At 34.5% G+C, this 15,935-nt stretch overlaps 1 protein-coding gene across 1 annotated transcript in view; it reads left to right on the top strand.

Moving 5' to 3' along the window:
* LOC147069232 (neuroligin-4, X-linked-like) overlaps window positions 1-15,935 on the top strand; it is a 748,531-nt gene that overhangs the window by 400,780 nt on the left and 331,816 nt on the right. The window contains exons 3-4 of the mRNA XM_085951637.1: window positions 13,394-13,543; window positions 15,283-15,483. Of these exons, the coding sequence (XP_085807763.1) occupies window positions 13,394-13,543; window positions 15,283-15,483 (351 nt within the window). The remainder of the gene's footprint in view (window positions 1-13,393; window positions 13,544-15,282; window positions 15,484-15,935) is intronic.

The following is a 15,935-nucleotide window of genomic DNA, read 5'->3' as shown; positions in this document are numbered from 1 at the left end:
CCGGCCTCCCACACACTCGCCGGAGTGACGAACGGCGCCTCTCAGTCAATCACTCCCGACAGAAGACAAAACCAAGGTGCCACAATAAAAAAAAAAACAAATTTAGCTTCGCCTCGCTACCCATTCATGCACGGCGGAATCACTCGGCCGGCACTACACTTCGCGATCTAGGCTTCCTCTCAACACACACGACACGTCAAGTCTCCCGCTCACGATCGGTACCATTACCTAGATGCAGGTTACTTCCACAGTGGGCTCTCGCAAGATGAGGCGCGTAGCTAAGACTCATCTCGTCGACCCGTGGCAGTTCATCCTAACACAACTATTCCTACCTAACGAATGCGCACACTAAAAATCGTACCCTATTTTCATCACCTGTATCTACATGCGTACATACATGCGTCCTTTCTGACACGGCTGAAGGCATATCGTTATCTACCACGCGCGCTAAGTTATCACAGAGATGCTGCGAATTCACGTCCGTTAGACCTCAAAAATCTGTCCCCATCACACGACACCAACTCACGGGATAGTTGTGGGGGACAAACCATCCATTACTAGAATATCCGGCCGCGATCGACTGTTGACTCGTGACACAAAGAAAATACAAATAAAATACAAACACAATTATGGCGTACCTGGCGCGAACAGATTCGTTACACACCGACACCCTCCGCCTCACTACTCTATTGCGCACACTGGCACTCGTGCTCAATGTCACTACATTCATGGGCTCGCCTTAATCCTGACAGAGAGACGACAGATGCCTCCTCGATCAATCCCCGATCGAGAGGCATGGTCCTACCTCAACGAGTCAACCAACCAGCCGACGGCGCCATCATCTAGTCAACCGCCCCGTAAGAAGATGCGCGTAGCTAAAACCTATTCCGTCGGTCCACGGCAGTTCATCCCAATACCTCCATTCCTCCTTAACAAACGCTCCTCGCTAACGACCGTTATTACTTCTCGTCACACGCTCATACATGAGTCGTCATTAAGTAAATTAACCTAGGCAAAATTCAAGGGATACAATTAACAAAATGTGCTTACAAAACAAAATTTAAAATAAGTATTCATGGTTATCATACTTAGTACACTAATCTCCGTACTAAATACGCAATACAGAGTCATCAACCTGGCCAAGGTAGATTTATAAATGAGAATTAAGATTCATTTTCAACATTTTTCATCTCATCTTAATTGAGTGAATAAGGTCATTAATATTTAATTATTCTATTTTATTCCGTCGTGTTCGACAACATAGGTTAATGCAGTACCAAACTGCGGCATATACTGTAGTTAAATTGTAGGTCTAACAACAAAATGACACATCAATAAGACATACACTGCAATGATAACAATACACAAACATTACAATACGAAAATAAACAACAATATGAAATATGAATTAAAATGAAAGTTTTATATTGGCCTGGTCGTTCCTCCGTAGGGGGTCTCCTTCCTCGTCATCTTCTCCAGTTAGAGCTTTATAGGCGCTAACCGGCTGTGTGGCGGTCTGTTACCGCGTCGTCCGCGCCGCGCTGGCGTACCACGCCTCTCCACGGACATTTCGTAGCCGGCATCCCTCCTGGTCCGCGCCGTCTTCTCGCAGATACACTGCACGGTACACTCAATAACTTCCATCAAGTCCGTATCGCAGTTATCCATCGTATAGTTAAAAATAAATTTAGTATTTAAAATTTATTATTAGTGTCATTGATCCTTATTTGCACGCACTGGCAATTGTTCGTATTGCAAAATCAACAGAAAAATATAAACTCGAGAAAAAAATGTCTTACTGTCAAACTGACAGATGACAGCTGTCAAAAGTAACAAATGGCAACACTCACAGCTGATTCAAAATGGCGGATGTCAACAGACTCAGCTGTTTCAAGATGGCGGACTATCACAACACGACAAACGTCAAAGTGACAGTTGACAACCTTCACAGCCGATCCAAGATGGCGGATGTCAACAGACTCAGCCGTCCCAAGATGGCGGACTATCACAACACCACCAACGTCAAAATTACAGTCGTCAACCACAACAACCGTCCTCCCACTGTCACAAATGTCAAAATGTCACTGTCCACGTCAACTGTCAAACGCTTTAAGCACACTAAATTTAGCACTGACTCTTCATTTCAGGATATCGGTTCGGTGAAGCTCCTTCGGTTCTTCACTGCCCTATTTCTGACACGTACTTGTCAAAATGACAGGTACTGTCACAGGTCCACGTTGGGCTCGCCAAACTTGACACCCCGGAAGTCCGGGTAGGGAGGGGAGTCGGGGCCGCACGGCCGATCCGACCTCAGAGCTCGACTCGCCGGTCAACCGGGCGTCAATGAGGCCCTCGTAGCGTGCCGTCGGCAGAACGCGGGAGACACACGACCAGCTTCCACCCTTCGACTAGCTCAGAATAGTTCAAGGCGGTCAATAGTAGCTGGTTTTTAGTCCGGTAGAGCACGTTCAGTGCACGGTAGGTCTTGACAGTTGGGGGTAAATGCAGGATTGACGGGATGGAAAAATGATGAACGCACGTTGTTCGTAGCACCAATCGTTGCCGAAAGTTTTATTACCTAATTAGTTAGGTTCACGAAAAAAATTACACAACACACATTACATACACAACACAATATTACTACACATTAACAATCTCACACTTTATAAATTTTTAACAGCCCTAAAATTATTAAAAACGGGCGCCTAGGCTGTCAATTAAAAATTAAGCTTCCACAGGGCACACAGCCTGTCGCGTTTGGGAATCTTACGCTAACTAACTTTCTACCTGCAGTGTTGCGGCTAGCTCTCCTTCTTTTGAGCTTTATCGCTGTCTCTTTCAATCTACCCCTGAACGACCACCCCTCTCTATCATTCTTGCATGCGGCGAATGTTTGGCTTTTGCCTGGGTTTTTACCGTAAGGGTCGTCCAAGCTACCTTTTTGGCAGGCAGACTGAAAGTTACAGAGATTTCTAAGAATTGAGCCCAAAAGAAGCAACATTTATAGTTGATTACTAAAGAGCATTTTATGCATAAAACGGCGATGGAAGGATTTTGGCGGGATATGAGAAACATGAATGTGGCATCCATATCTTCGCTCGTGATTTACTATTAAGGGGTCCTCCATGCCCGTAGAAACGTGGAGGTATCAACTCTATATGCTATTACCGCGTTGAAAGCACCGGCTATCAAACTATTATGAGAGTATTGTAAATTGTTTTGTAGGGATTAGGCTAAAATTGGCGATTTCTACATTTTTTTTTTATTTAGAGTTTGCCTTGATATAAGTATGCTTAACATGTCTTCTCCCTGTCTTGCTGTCTCTTACACATTATGTCTTATTTTGTGTGTTACAGGTAATTCAAGATAAATAGTATATTGTATAAAGTAGGTAATATTTACTTTTTTGTTTTAATAATAACAATTACTGTTTTCGGTAAGTAGGTATTCATTTTTTTATTCAATATTTTTTTTAAGACCAAAATAAATCTTTACCCAATGTAGTTAATCTTTGAAAAGTATTTTTCATTGACTTCCATTTGATATTATAAATACAAATATAAATTTTGGGGTTCCATGACAAAACAGATCATGACAAATCAGATCTGTGACAAAACAGAACAACGATAAATACAACTATGATCTTTCAGGAAAAATATAAATTTAATATTGAAATTAAATATCTCTATTATGTTGATAGATTTTAATAGAACAGATTTTCAATACGCCATAATAAATCAAAATATATAACTAATTTCTGCATTCTTAATCGTTAGAAAGCTTTAAATGAACGGGTTTTAACTCGGTGTTGCCGGCAAGCTTAGAATATCTCATCTTAATCAATATAATATGTTTAAAATGATTGGGTGATTAGGTACAACGACATAATGACCCAACCCATTCTAACTTAAGCTAATCTAACCTAAATAGATTCCACAAAAATTAATGTTTTATTTTTCCCCTGGCTATTCTGTTTTGTTACTGTTCTACTTTGTCATATTCTGTTTTGTCCGGTTACCGAATTTTGGATAGATTATTTTAATAATTCAAGTTAACAGCTAATAAAAATGATGAATATTTTAATAATAATTCAAAATAATCATTATTGCTTTAAATACTCATTATCTCTCCTGTCGAATAAATACAAAATATTTGTTGAAAACTTTTAACTAAATCGCGCAAATGGTGAAGTCATAAAACATCCCCCGCGCTTTTCAAAAATCGCGGAAAGTTTCATTTGAAAAACCGCGAAGCCTTAAATCATAAATGCAACTCCACCGCAAAACCGAATTGCTTCAACACGAGGTTTGATGATTTACCGACGCAATTCATTTAGGAATTCAAGTCGTTGTTTTAGGATTTAAAAAAAAAAAAATATGTTATGTAGGGCAGTATGCTAAGTGTGAATCTGGGCCAAATCTTGAGGATACTAGATTTATTATAAGATTTTTAAGGGAAAATTATTATTATCCATTTGCTCAACAACAATTGTATACATTGCAGTGGACCCCAACCTTTTTATCGCCGCGGACCGGTCAACTTTGATAATTTACCGCGGCCCGCTAAGGGGGGACGTTGATTGTTTATATTTTAGATTGTTTGATTTAATAATTTTAATTAAATTGTATTTAAACATGCCTTCAAAATAAAATATAGTTAGACTAAAAAAATAAGATGAAGTGATTTAATATTTTAACTCACTATAACGCTAAATCAATGAGAACCCTGAGCTTGTTTCTTTGTAATGAGATGGTTCAATCTGGTGGTAATATGAGACAATGACACCCGAAAAGTGTTGCTTATGTCCAGTTTATTCCGTTGTTTTGTTTTGGTTGCTGTCATTGCAGAAAACCCCGCTTCACACAGACAGGATGTCACAAATGGCAATAGAGGCTTTAGATGACGTTTCAGCTCCCGGTTAACCTCTCGTCCATGGAAAGTTGCAAAAACCCGAAAGAAATACACCATAGTAAATAAAATGGAAATAATTTAATGTTCCTTGGGCGGCCCGGTACCATTTGATCCACGCACCGGGGGTTGGGGACCACTGGTCTACAGGATGCTGGGTCGGAATAAGGGATATATTTTGTCAGAATTGGTAAAGACGACTTTTTAAATCAATAGAAATACTAAAATTGTAATAGGGATCATGTACTACGATTAAAAACGTCTTAACATAATAATATATTAATTAGAGTGAATATCATTAATAATTATCGACCTAATTTTATGCGAGGTATCAGTGTAGTGAAACATGTGTATGAAACATGGACCCTAAGTAAAAAAGAGATCCAGAAACTTAGAGTAGCACAACGTGGTATGGAGAGGTGCATGCTGAGCATAACGCGAAAGGAAAAAAAGAGGAATGGGTGGATAAGGAAGCAGAAAAGTATTTGCGATGTAATAGAGTTTATTAAAAGCCTTAAATGGAGATGGGCTGAACACATAGCTCGTAGAAGAGACAATCGTTGGACAAATCTAGTCATCCAGTGGTATCCAAGAAGCACAAAACGTCCGCAAGGTAGACCTAGAGGCCGCTGGATTGATAAAATGATAAAGTTCTGCGGAAGTACGTGGCAATGCAACGCACAGGACCGAGAGAAGTAGAAGCAGCTTGAAGACGCCTTCATCAAGCAGTGGATATATTCAGGCTGATGATGATCAGTATAGTAAAAAGTGCAAAGTTATAAAACGCATAGGTACTCTGATAGGATAATCATAAAGCGTAACGTAGCCAAGTCTAAAACACTGCTGAATTTTGTCATTTTTGGTAAGGTTATAATATATTATACCATCGTAATTATTGAAGTAGGTATCAAGAGTTTTACGTGGGAAGGCTTTTTTACATTGAACGAAAATAGTTTTTTTTTATTTGTACAGTGTGGGTTGAGCCTTTTTGACTGAAGAAAATCGATATAATACTACGAACCATACAATATCGTTTTCATCATTGTAGACAACTTCAAATTACCTAATTATATTAATACTTCGCCCACAATTTTCCAAGTAAACGATAGAAAGAATATGAATAAGCCATTCCATAAAACATTTTAAGCATGACTAACATCACCTGTTAAGCCTGCGTAAGCTTATAGCACTGAAAGGATTATGTAGGCATGGAGTCTGATTATAACAAGCTTTTTTAAAGCTCGAAGTCTTTAGTTTCATTTTGGAATACAGTAAGCTCAGTGAATGGCTGGATAACATTTTTAACATAAAAAGCTTAAATAGTAATTTTAAACTATTGCATTGCTGTGGGTGTGATTGAATATTGAAATTAAAATATAAAATTTGAATCTTTTTGTATTAATAAAAATTAACAGTTGTATGCATATTAATCATAAATATATAAAAAATCAACAAAAAAAAATTGGTGTGTGTACTTATGTATGCGCGTTAGAAGTTGTATACTTCTTTGGCGTAACAAAAGAAAAACAAAACTTGTCATAAACTTGATTCTTTGACTAACTCTTAATTATTTTATTAAATAACACACTCAAGAAAAGGGACCGCTTATTGGAACGCCGTTGATTTATTTCTATACACTTTAACTTAAATTACTAAATTATATAATGGTGTCTCGTTGTTTTTATTTTAAAGTACCAACTGTCACTCTGACGATCAATCGTTTGTTTACGTAAGGTTTGCCAAGACAACGGAACAATTCTAAATTATTATATTATACTGTATCATCATCATGATTGCAGTATCATACTGTAGCGTAAAGGTAGTGCGTTCGGCTGATAACCCAACAATCGGTGTTTTGAATCCAATTGAGTGCTTTTTTTTTAGTGTGAAAAAATAAATTATGTGTTACATGTCACACGCCAAAAATACACTCTGATCTGATTTCCCAAACGCGCCAAAAGAAGTATAACTTCTAACACAGGATTACAATATAAACAATTTCGACTGTTCTATGATGTTTAGATTTTTAAATGTACGAATACATAAATCAGACCCAAGATTTATCATTGCTTTTTATCCAACTATAGGACGAAATTCTATTCAGAGGGAGGCTTTTTAGCACGCGACGCACGCCAAAAATACACAATGATCTGATCTTCCAAACGCGCCAAAAGAAATATAGCTTCAATAAAAAAAGTATTAAAATCAGCGAAGGTTCTTTATTATGATAATGTATAATTTTTTCTGTATATTTCATGTTCCCAAGCAAAGTTTTTAGTATAACAAAGTATAAAATCCTCCTTTTATTTTGTTAACTGTCAATTCATGGTGGAACTGCATTGTATTGTTGTTTTTATTTAATAAAACGGAATTTTTTATATAGTACTTATTCCACTTTTAATTAATATATTAGGACCGGTTTCGTCCGCCTCAGTGGGACATTTTCAACTGAATACATTTTTTTAAAACAATATTTATCAAATAAAATTCAAAGCGATAGAAATACTATAACAATAGGTACATAATAATTATCCGTCCAATTATACTAATGAGGTTGGACATTAATATTTCATACTACGTCAGGGGCGTTAAGCAAATTATTTAAAATATTAACAAACCACAAAATATGAAACAATCTACACTTACAATAACATTAATATCAACAAATAATTGTGATTAGTCAAAATTTAAAATAAAAATTTTATAAAAAATAAAATAAACAAAATTATCAATTGAAGTAAGATCGAATAGAAAACAAATACAACCAAAATATGAGTCAAAATTAAATAAAAATTAAAATAATAAATAATAAATAATGTACAATATATAAAGTTATGTTATGACAATCCCATATATTAAATAGGGTATAATAATGGAGAAGACACAAAATATAATTGATCATTTAACAAATTAGAATTGGGCAAAAATTTATACCTATTAATTTCTAGGATTTCCTGTTTATCCAATTTTATAGATTTCTCATTCAAATGCAGGATTTTAAAATTTTTACTGATATTAAAACAGTGATTACCTATTTAAACTTAAATGATTTCCAAAAGCTAAAGATTCATTACCATTTTTGGCACAGGTTAAATGTTCTTTGATCCTAGTATTAAAAGAACGTCCCGTTTTTCCAACATATTTGGCATCACAAGAGTTACAACTTAATAGATAAATTCCACTTTGGTTAAGTTTATCTTATCTATCTTTAGTATTCACCAGTATTTAATTCAAATTTTGTGTGTTGTAAAATGTTACATTGTGTTGTAATATATTAATTAAAAGTGGAATAAGTACTATATAAAAAAATTGCGTTTTATTAAATAAAAACAACAATATAAAATCCTCATCTACAAATTGTGAGTTTAAGTCCCACACGGTCCAACATTTTTGTCGTGTAAATATAATAAAATCTGACATTAATAAGTTTGTTTTATGTGCGTTCAGAATAAAATAAAATTATAAAAATATTATAATAAATGTCGCTGATGTAAAGTCTAAAACAACATTTTTAAAAAAATACTTACTTGAAGTTAACACGTAAAGAGTATGAAAAAGGCATGTTGCAAAATATATAGATATAGTGATGAAACAATTTTATAAATCAAAATTAACCGTGCAAAAAAACTATTTTCAATTTCAACCAATCTCTTTGAATTTGTAGAGAGATATTTTTTCTATTCATGATTCCAGTATACTTTTTTTTTATTTTTTTTTTTTTTTTTATCAATTTATACAAATAAATAAATAGTAAAACGTAACGCGCCAAATTTCAATTAAGCTTTTTTCAGTTTCAACCAATCTCATTAAATTTATGCTGACAAATTTTTAGTACGAATGATTTCAGTATAGATACTGTAAAGTTTTTGCAATATTTTTTTTATCAATGTTATTCGAAATAAATGGTTTAACAAGACTTCCGTCCTTTCCGCTAATGTAACCTTCGGTTACCGAACGGGATTGACAATGTAACAATAATACCTACCACTCAGCATAACAAGGGTGACACACTATAATATTATGTATGTTTTGTTGTTAAAACAAAAGAAAGTGACGAAAGCGATTGTCAGCATTTCCTCAATCATAGCCTATATCAATAATGTATATTATGATTTGTTTAATTGCCACAATGTCTCTTGTAATGTATGAATTGCATTTGTATAAATATCAAGTACAATTCATAACTCGTCTCTCCACTCAAAAACACCACTCAGCTCACTCATCTCACCTCGAGTCCGGTCACTCGACACAGTCAACTGTCATTCCACCCAAATCCAGTCTCTCGGTTATATTAAGATCTTGGTTCATGGCCAGTCAGTTTAATAATATAGTCAATCAAATTAGTAAACCCATACCCGCAATTACAACACCACTCTGCCATATTTCTCATTGTATTTATTTATTATTGTATCGATAAAATAAATAAGCTTTTTTCTCAAAGCTTCCAAGCGACAACGACATTATCTTCATAATCCCCTCATCATCCCTTCAGCATCCATTCAACAATAATTAATACTGCAGTAGGTGAATGTAAAATACTATTTTGACAACATAGATAAGTCTAATAAGGTGTCATCATGATTAATTACTATTTTGTTATAACTATAAAATAATCAAACCAAGGCATCAAAACAAAATTATAATCATAATATGAGAATTTCTATACATTATTACAGCCTACAAGAAGGAAGCTCATGTTACTATCTTGATCGCACGTCTTACTTTCATATTTCTTTATTTATTGAGTATGTCTATATGTTACATTTTTAGAACTAGGTATTTCTTTTATTCGTAATAATGCAACGCCCTGTTTGAGATGTGAATATTTTACCACGTTTTTAATTAGCTCGTATTCTTGTTTGCCCAGTACTAATTTTTTCTAGTGTCCAGTAAATTTTTTTTATTGTTTGTCCAAGATTTGTATTGTACGATTGAAAATTTTTAACTAACTTCCCGACTAGCCAGACATTTGAAACTGCATTTAACAATGCATTCTTTTAATACTTTTAGCCATTTTTAAGCAGAATTGAATTCATATTCAGTTAATTCTGTTTTTATGGAAAGTTATTATTGTTGGTTTCTAAGGGGGTCCTAGTAACTAAATTATTAATATATACGTGCGTTACTATGGATATAAAAATGAAATTTCAGTATTCTATATTTATTCAGTATTTCTACCAACTACAATAAAAAGATTTTATTAATACATAGAATTGTCAAGTTTATATGATTCAACAGAAAATTTAAAAACGTGGTATATAAAAGTTCTTCTTATCTTGTAATCATTATAACTTATGACAGGTAGATGAATAAGTGATATTATGTTCCATTAATTATAATATGTATTTTTAGAATAATGACATCGATTTTGAATATAATAACATTTCTAGTAGATGTAATATTGGTGATTATAGGAATTGATATTAATATGACGTATCAACCCACGATAGGTAATAATTTACTTTTTTTTTTTTTTTTTTTGTGATTTTACCGAGGCTCTGACTGCGACTCGCTGTCATATCGCCTCTTCTCTTCTAGAAGGGGATCCTTCGATCAGGTCCTCACTCCTATTCTGTTAAATGGCTTTATAATTATTTTGTCTAGCTCTTCCGTCTTTCTTTCTTTCTTCTTTAGACGCCAGTGTTTTATGCACCAGAATCGCTCTCCTCCGTATCCATCCCTTCTGTATTTTCGATACATCGTGTAATCATTGAATTTCAGATAGTCTAATTCAGACCTCAGCCAAGTCTCTGAGATTAATGCTATTGAAATTTTTTGTCTTATTTAGTAGAGTTCTATATCATCCTTTTTTTTGCTTCATACTTCTGGCAATCCATTGTAAAATCCTAATTTGTTTTTTACTATCCATTTTGCTCCAGAACCTCCCCTAGAATTTCCTTTAAGTGTCCTTCTTTGAATTGTTTGCATACCCAGTCCACTGCTTTAATTATTAGTTGTTTAATGATCTGCTGCCAGTCTCCCCCTTTCAGCAAGACTTTCATAATTTCTCCCATCGCGTTAACCTCTGTCTTCCCCTTTGAATTTTTCTTATTTTTTGTAGGCTTTACGCTACTACCTGTAGATATTATTGTTGAGCCTGAAGCTTCTACCACCGCTTCTTCTTTCTTTTTGTTTTCCTTAGTTTTTTGAATTGTTTCGCTTTCATCTCTTCCTACGATTTTTTTTTGTTTTAATATGTCAGCATAGCTATTATTTAACATATTTTTTTTTGCTTCCTTGAAAGGTATGTTCATTTTTTTCATTGCTTCTTTGCAATTCTTTTCCTCTTGCCACTTTGGGCATTTTTGGCTGTTTGCCGCGTGGTTACCTTTGCAATTGATGCACGTAATTTCCTCATTTTTTTCGCAGGTTTTGTGGTTTTCACCACACTTAGGGCACGTTTCTACTGTACGTCCGCAATTGTTCGCGATATGCCCATATCGCCAGCATTTGTAGCATTGCATAACCCTGAATACATACGGTTCTACAGCAAAAGAGACTCCATATATGTAAATGGTTCTCGGCAATATTTTCTCCCCAAATTTAATACTGACTGACGAGGTCTTTGTCAGCTCTCCTGTATCACCTTTTCTTGTCAACCTCTTAAGGTTGATTACTTTTGCATCACTTTTGATTTCCATTTGCAGTTCTTGGAGGTCCATATCAATATCGACTTTTCTTATTACTCCATAAGAGCAGGAGTCATTCTCTTTGGTCACAAAACCGAGATCTTTGAGTTCTCCAGCTTGTTTCACTTTATCTGCTTCTTTTTCGTCTTCTACTTGGATGTACGTCTTTAAATTTTTATTGTAAATTTTCTGTACTTTTACTCCTGCCTTATGCAGCATCTGCGCTATTTTCAATTTTAATGGAATTTTACTTCCCGTCGCTATCATGACGATGTTTTGGTTTCCCTTTGGAGTGACCCCAGAGTCTCTTCTGGGTTTTTTTCCAGAGGTCACCGTCTGCCATTCTTCTTCTTTTTCTCCAACCACTTCCTCTTCATCATCGTTTCTTTTCTTCTTCGTTTTTTTGGTTTCATTCACTTCCATCGTGGTGTTTTCCATTTTATTGCTTTTGCCGTTCACGCGGTCTTGGAATTCGCGCAACAGTGTGAACAAAAAACAGTGTGGACAACCCCTCGCTTCACAGCGTTTGACGCACTTCCCGCACAAAGTGCACTATCCGTGCAACAATAAATATTTTTCACTTTTTCTCCAGCACTGGCACTGATTGTCAAAATCACATGGGACCACACATGTTTAGTTTATTGTCAAATTCATTTACAAACAATATTATTTTTGTTGTATCCCGTATTTATAACCGTTCGCGAGTAACCAGGCGAGTAGCGTCCCGTTTACGCAAGCAAAGTTGTACAACCTCACTCCACCGCTGTTGGCTTCCGACTGAATAATTTACTTTCTTTGAGAGTCTTTCAACAGACGGCTTAATAATATTAATTTCATATTTTGGTAATGATCTGAGATTCCCAAACTTATTTGGGCCACTGCCCTCTTACTCCAATAAGTAAAATTCACATTTGGGCTATACTTCAGCCGGGACACGGTATAAAACGATCGTAACTACGCGACGCACAGATTATGCAAAAAAAGATTGTGCAGAACAAAATATAATTTGTCATAAAAAGTTAACTTGCGTCCATTTAATGTTATGTTTATTGTTCTATTACTAATAATAATAATAATAATATATTCATTGACATATTTTCTTTTTCAAGTAAATGGGTAACGTTTTTTATTCATATTTACACGATTTGAGAATTAATTCCCCCGTCGCCATCACAAAACAAATTGACGTGTTCACAGCTCGACTTCTCTCACTCTCCGATTGCCAGCCAGTCCGGAATTTCGTCGCACCTATAGTTGAAAATATTTCACTGAAGTACCGTCTTAAGTTAATGGCCCTGACAAACCACAGCCACCCCCGCACCATACCCGGTCTTAATTGGGCGTTTCACGAGATCATACGTTTGGATCTTAGACAACAGTATATATTATGACTAGGAATGGCTTAGTAGCAGTTACTCAAGACTGTTAAACGCGCGAAATTAAAACAATTAGTATAATAATTATTGCAAATAACATTAAAAAAATATATGTATGAAAAGGATGAACATGTTGCTAACAATATAATTAATGTTCGACTCTATTATTGTCAGCAGCACTATTAAATAATCGCTATTCATTATTTACAGTTGACTCAGTTTTTCTCTGAAAAATATAGTGATCACTATCAACTGTTTGTTGTATATAACATGAAACTTGTACGATTTTTTTTCAAAACTTTATCTGATTTATTTTTGCTTATATACTATTGTTTCAGCTGTTACTGCCGCCCACCTGGATTAACCCATCACCCCCAATAGGGCTATATCGCTCACTCTGGGAAACACTATTATAGTTATTATTATGTTATTAAAGATTCTTTCGATCGTAATTAAATCTTCTTCTTTCTTAATTTTCAGAAGGCCCAAGAGATATAAAGCACCCCGTCCTCATCTACATTCACGGAGAGTCATTCGAGTGGAATTCTGGCAATCCTTACGATGGCTCTGTCCTGGCCAGTTACTCCGAAATGGTGGTCATCACGATCAACTATAGGCTTGGGTTATTTGGTAAGTGAATAAATACGTTATATTGTTAACCTTCTGGAGATAATTGGTGCCAATTTAATTCCCCAGTTGACCAAATGATGCTGGATAATCGGCGTCAATTTGGCGATAATTATTGTCATTGGGAAAATCGTTTGACTTCTAGATACTTCTTAAAAAAAAACTTAAATATTATATAAAAAGAGAAATATTATATGAATCGTTTTAATATCTATAAATACCTATATTTAAAAAAAATTGTAGCAGCTTCCGAAAACATTTGTCAAATTTACTGATTCTTGATTCACTTTTTTCTCATTTTTAATCTGTATTTTTCTCCTTTTTAATCTGTATTCAAAAGTCTACATGTTTTTAGTGGGAATTCTAGATAGTTATAATTTTTTTACTACATATAAATCTGAGACATTATTTCCTTTACTTTATAGTATGTGAAATTTTATTTTATAGTTATCAAAATATATTATATTCTGAGATTACCAAAACATTTTAACTTTATACCTACCATATTGTTTATACTGCAAACTGTTGCAATAATTATTAAATATTTTTATTTTTTAAAGAACAAAAATTGAGTATTCAACATTTAGAAATAATAATATGATAGGTACTATTGATGTATATGTTACGCCGAATGTGCGAAATTGACAATTACATGAAATGTGCAAAATTTAGCCTAAATCATGAAAAATGCAAGCCCGTTGCCTTATTCATGAATTAGGCAAAATATCTGCCATGTGCCTGAATTCGGCAGTGATATTTCTGCCTAGTTCATGTATTGGGAAAATTAGATAGTAGCGCTACGGTGGTGTTTTTTGCAACTAAAACAAATGTGACAAATGCTCATGCATTGGTCAAAATAGATGGTTGCGCTCCGGTGGTGTTTTTTGCAACTAATCAAATGTGTCAAATAATATAACAATCAATAACTACAATGACGTTTATATCCATTTACTATGCCCAAAAAAAATCTAGAAATATAATATGATAATGGAAGAATTTTATTAAAATTTATTTTCGCGATTTGATTCGTGCTTGGGTATCAATCGTGCAATGGTCGATTGTTTGTTTGTGATTGTGTGATTTGATAGTATGTTTACACTTGTTGGCTAATCTCAAAATGAACATTCAGTTGAATTCATAATTACAAAACCTAACCTAATCTAACCTAACCTAATCTAACCTAACCTAATCTAACCTAACCTAACCCAATAATAATAATATTATATTATGTCAAATTCTAATCAATAAAACCATCCGTATTAAATTTACTTTTTCTACTGTCATGTTGACAGTTTAAGAATTCCATACCCTGGCGAATTCATGCACTTGGCAGATAATTTACCTAATTCATGAATAAGGCAACGGGCTTGACTATTACATGAATTAGGCAAAATTTTGCCCATTTCATGTAATAGTCAATTTTGCACATTCGGCGTAACATCTTATGATATATACGCTTTGTATTACATCACCTAAAATCTAACATTTCAAAAGCTGATTGATGAGTAAACGGTCAAAATAATTATATACCTAATATGACAAAAACCCGAAATCAATCATTGGTGGTTTTTAAAAATACATTCATTATATTTGTAATTTGTGACCATGACTGTATGACTGTCTCTTTACTTACGTAATGTCTTTAAGTCTTTGTAGTGTGATTAATTAAATTATTTATGTGTAAGTTAATTTAAAATATTACACAAAATTTTAAGTAATGTTCGTTTAATTTTCTACATCAGGTTTCCTCAACGCCAATCCAACACCGCATCTCAAGGCCAGGGTGGCCAATTATGGTTTGATGGATCAGATAGCAGCGCTCCATTGGGTTCAGCAGAATATTGAACTTTTTGGAGGAGACCCAGGCAGCGTCACACTCCTTGGGCATGGATCAGGAGCAGCCTGTATCAATTTTCTGATGATATCACCAACGGTCATGCCAGGTAATTAATATATTCTAAATATTCTCGTAGATTAATTATTGGTTAATGCATATAGGCGGGATACCAGTGAATATACGGCTTCAAATCACGTCGAGAATCGTATTTTTTTACAAATGTGATTTTTTCTAATCGGAGGTGTTTTCAAGTTATCTTTGTTCAATATAATATGAAATATTACATTGTCAAAACTTGTGAATTATTTGTTGAATGAAAGAAATGGTTTATTAAAAATTGTTGGCGAGTTCAAGTAGACGTTATAACTAAATATTTGGCGAGAACCGGACGTTGGCTAGTTATTAAGGTAATTAATATTTAAAATAATATATAAAACACAAAAGCCGATAGAAATAATAACGCAACTTGATAAGCATTTCAATTATTAGGACCTACCAGTTTAAATTATCGCATTTAGATATGAGACTCGTATCTTAATTGGTTAATGCATGTTGGCG

The sequence above is a fragment of the Rhyacophila brunnea genome, unplaced genomic scaffold (genome assembly GCF_057557595.1).
Source record: "Rhyacophila brunnea isolate RB1 unplaced genomic scaffold, BYU_Rbru_1.0 scaffold_24, whole genome shotgun sequence".
NCBI classification, from domain to species: domain Eukaryota; kingdom Metazoa; phylum Arthropoda; class Insecta; order Trichoptera; family Rhyacophilidae; genus Rhyacophila; species Rhyacophila brunnea.
This window is presented reverse-complemented; position numbering and strand designations above follow the sequence as displayed.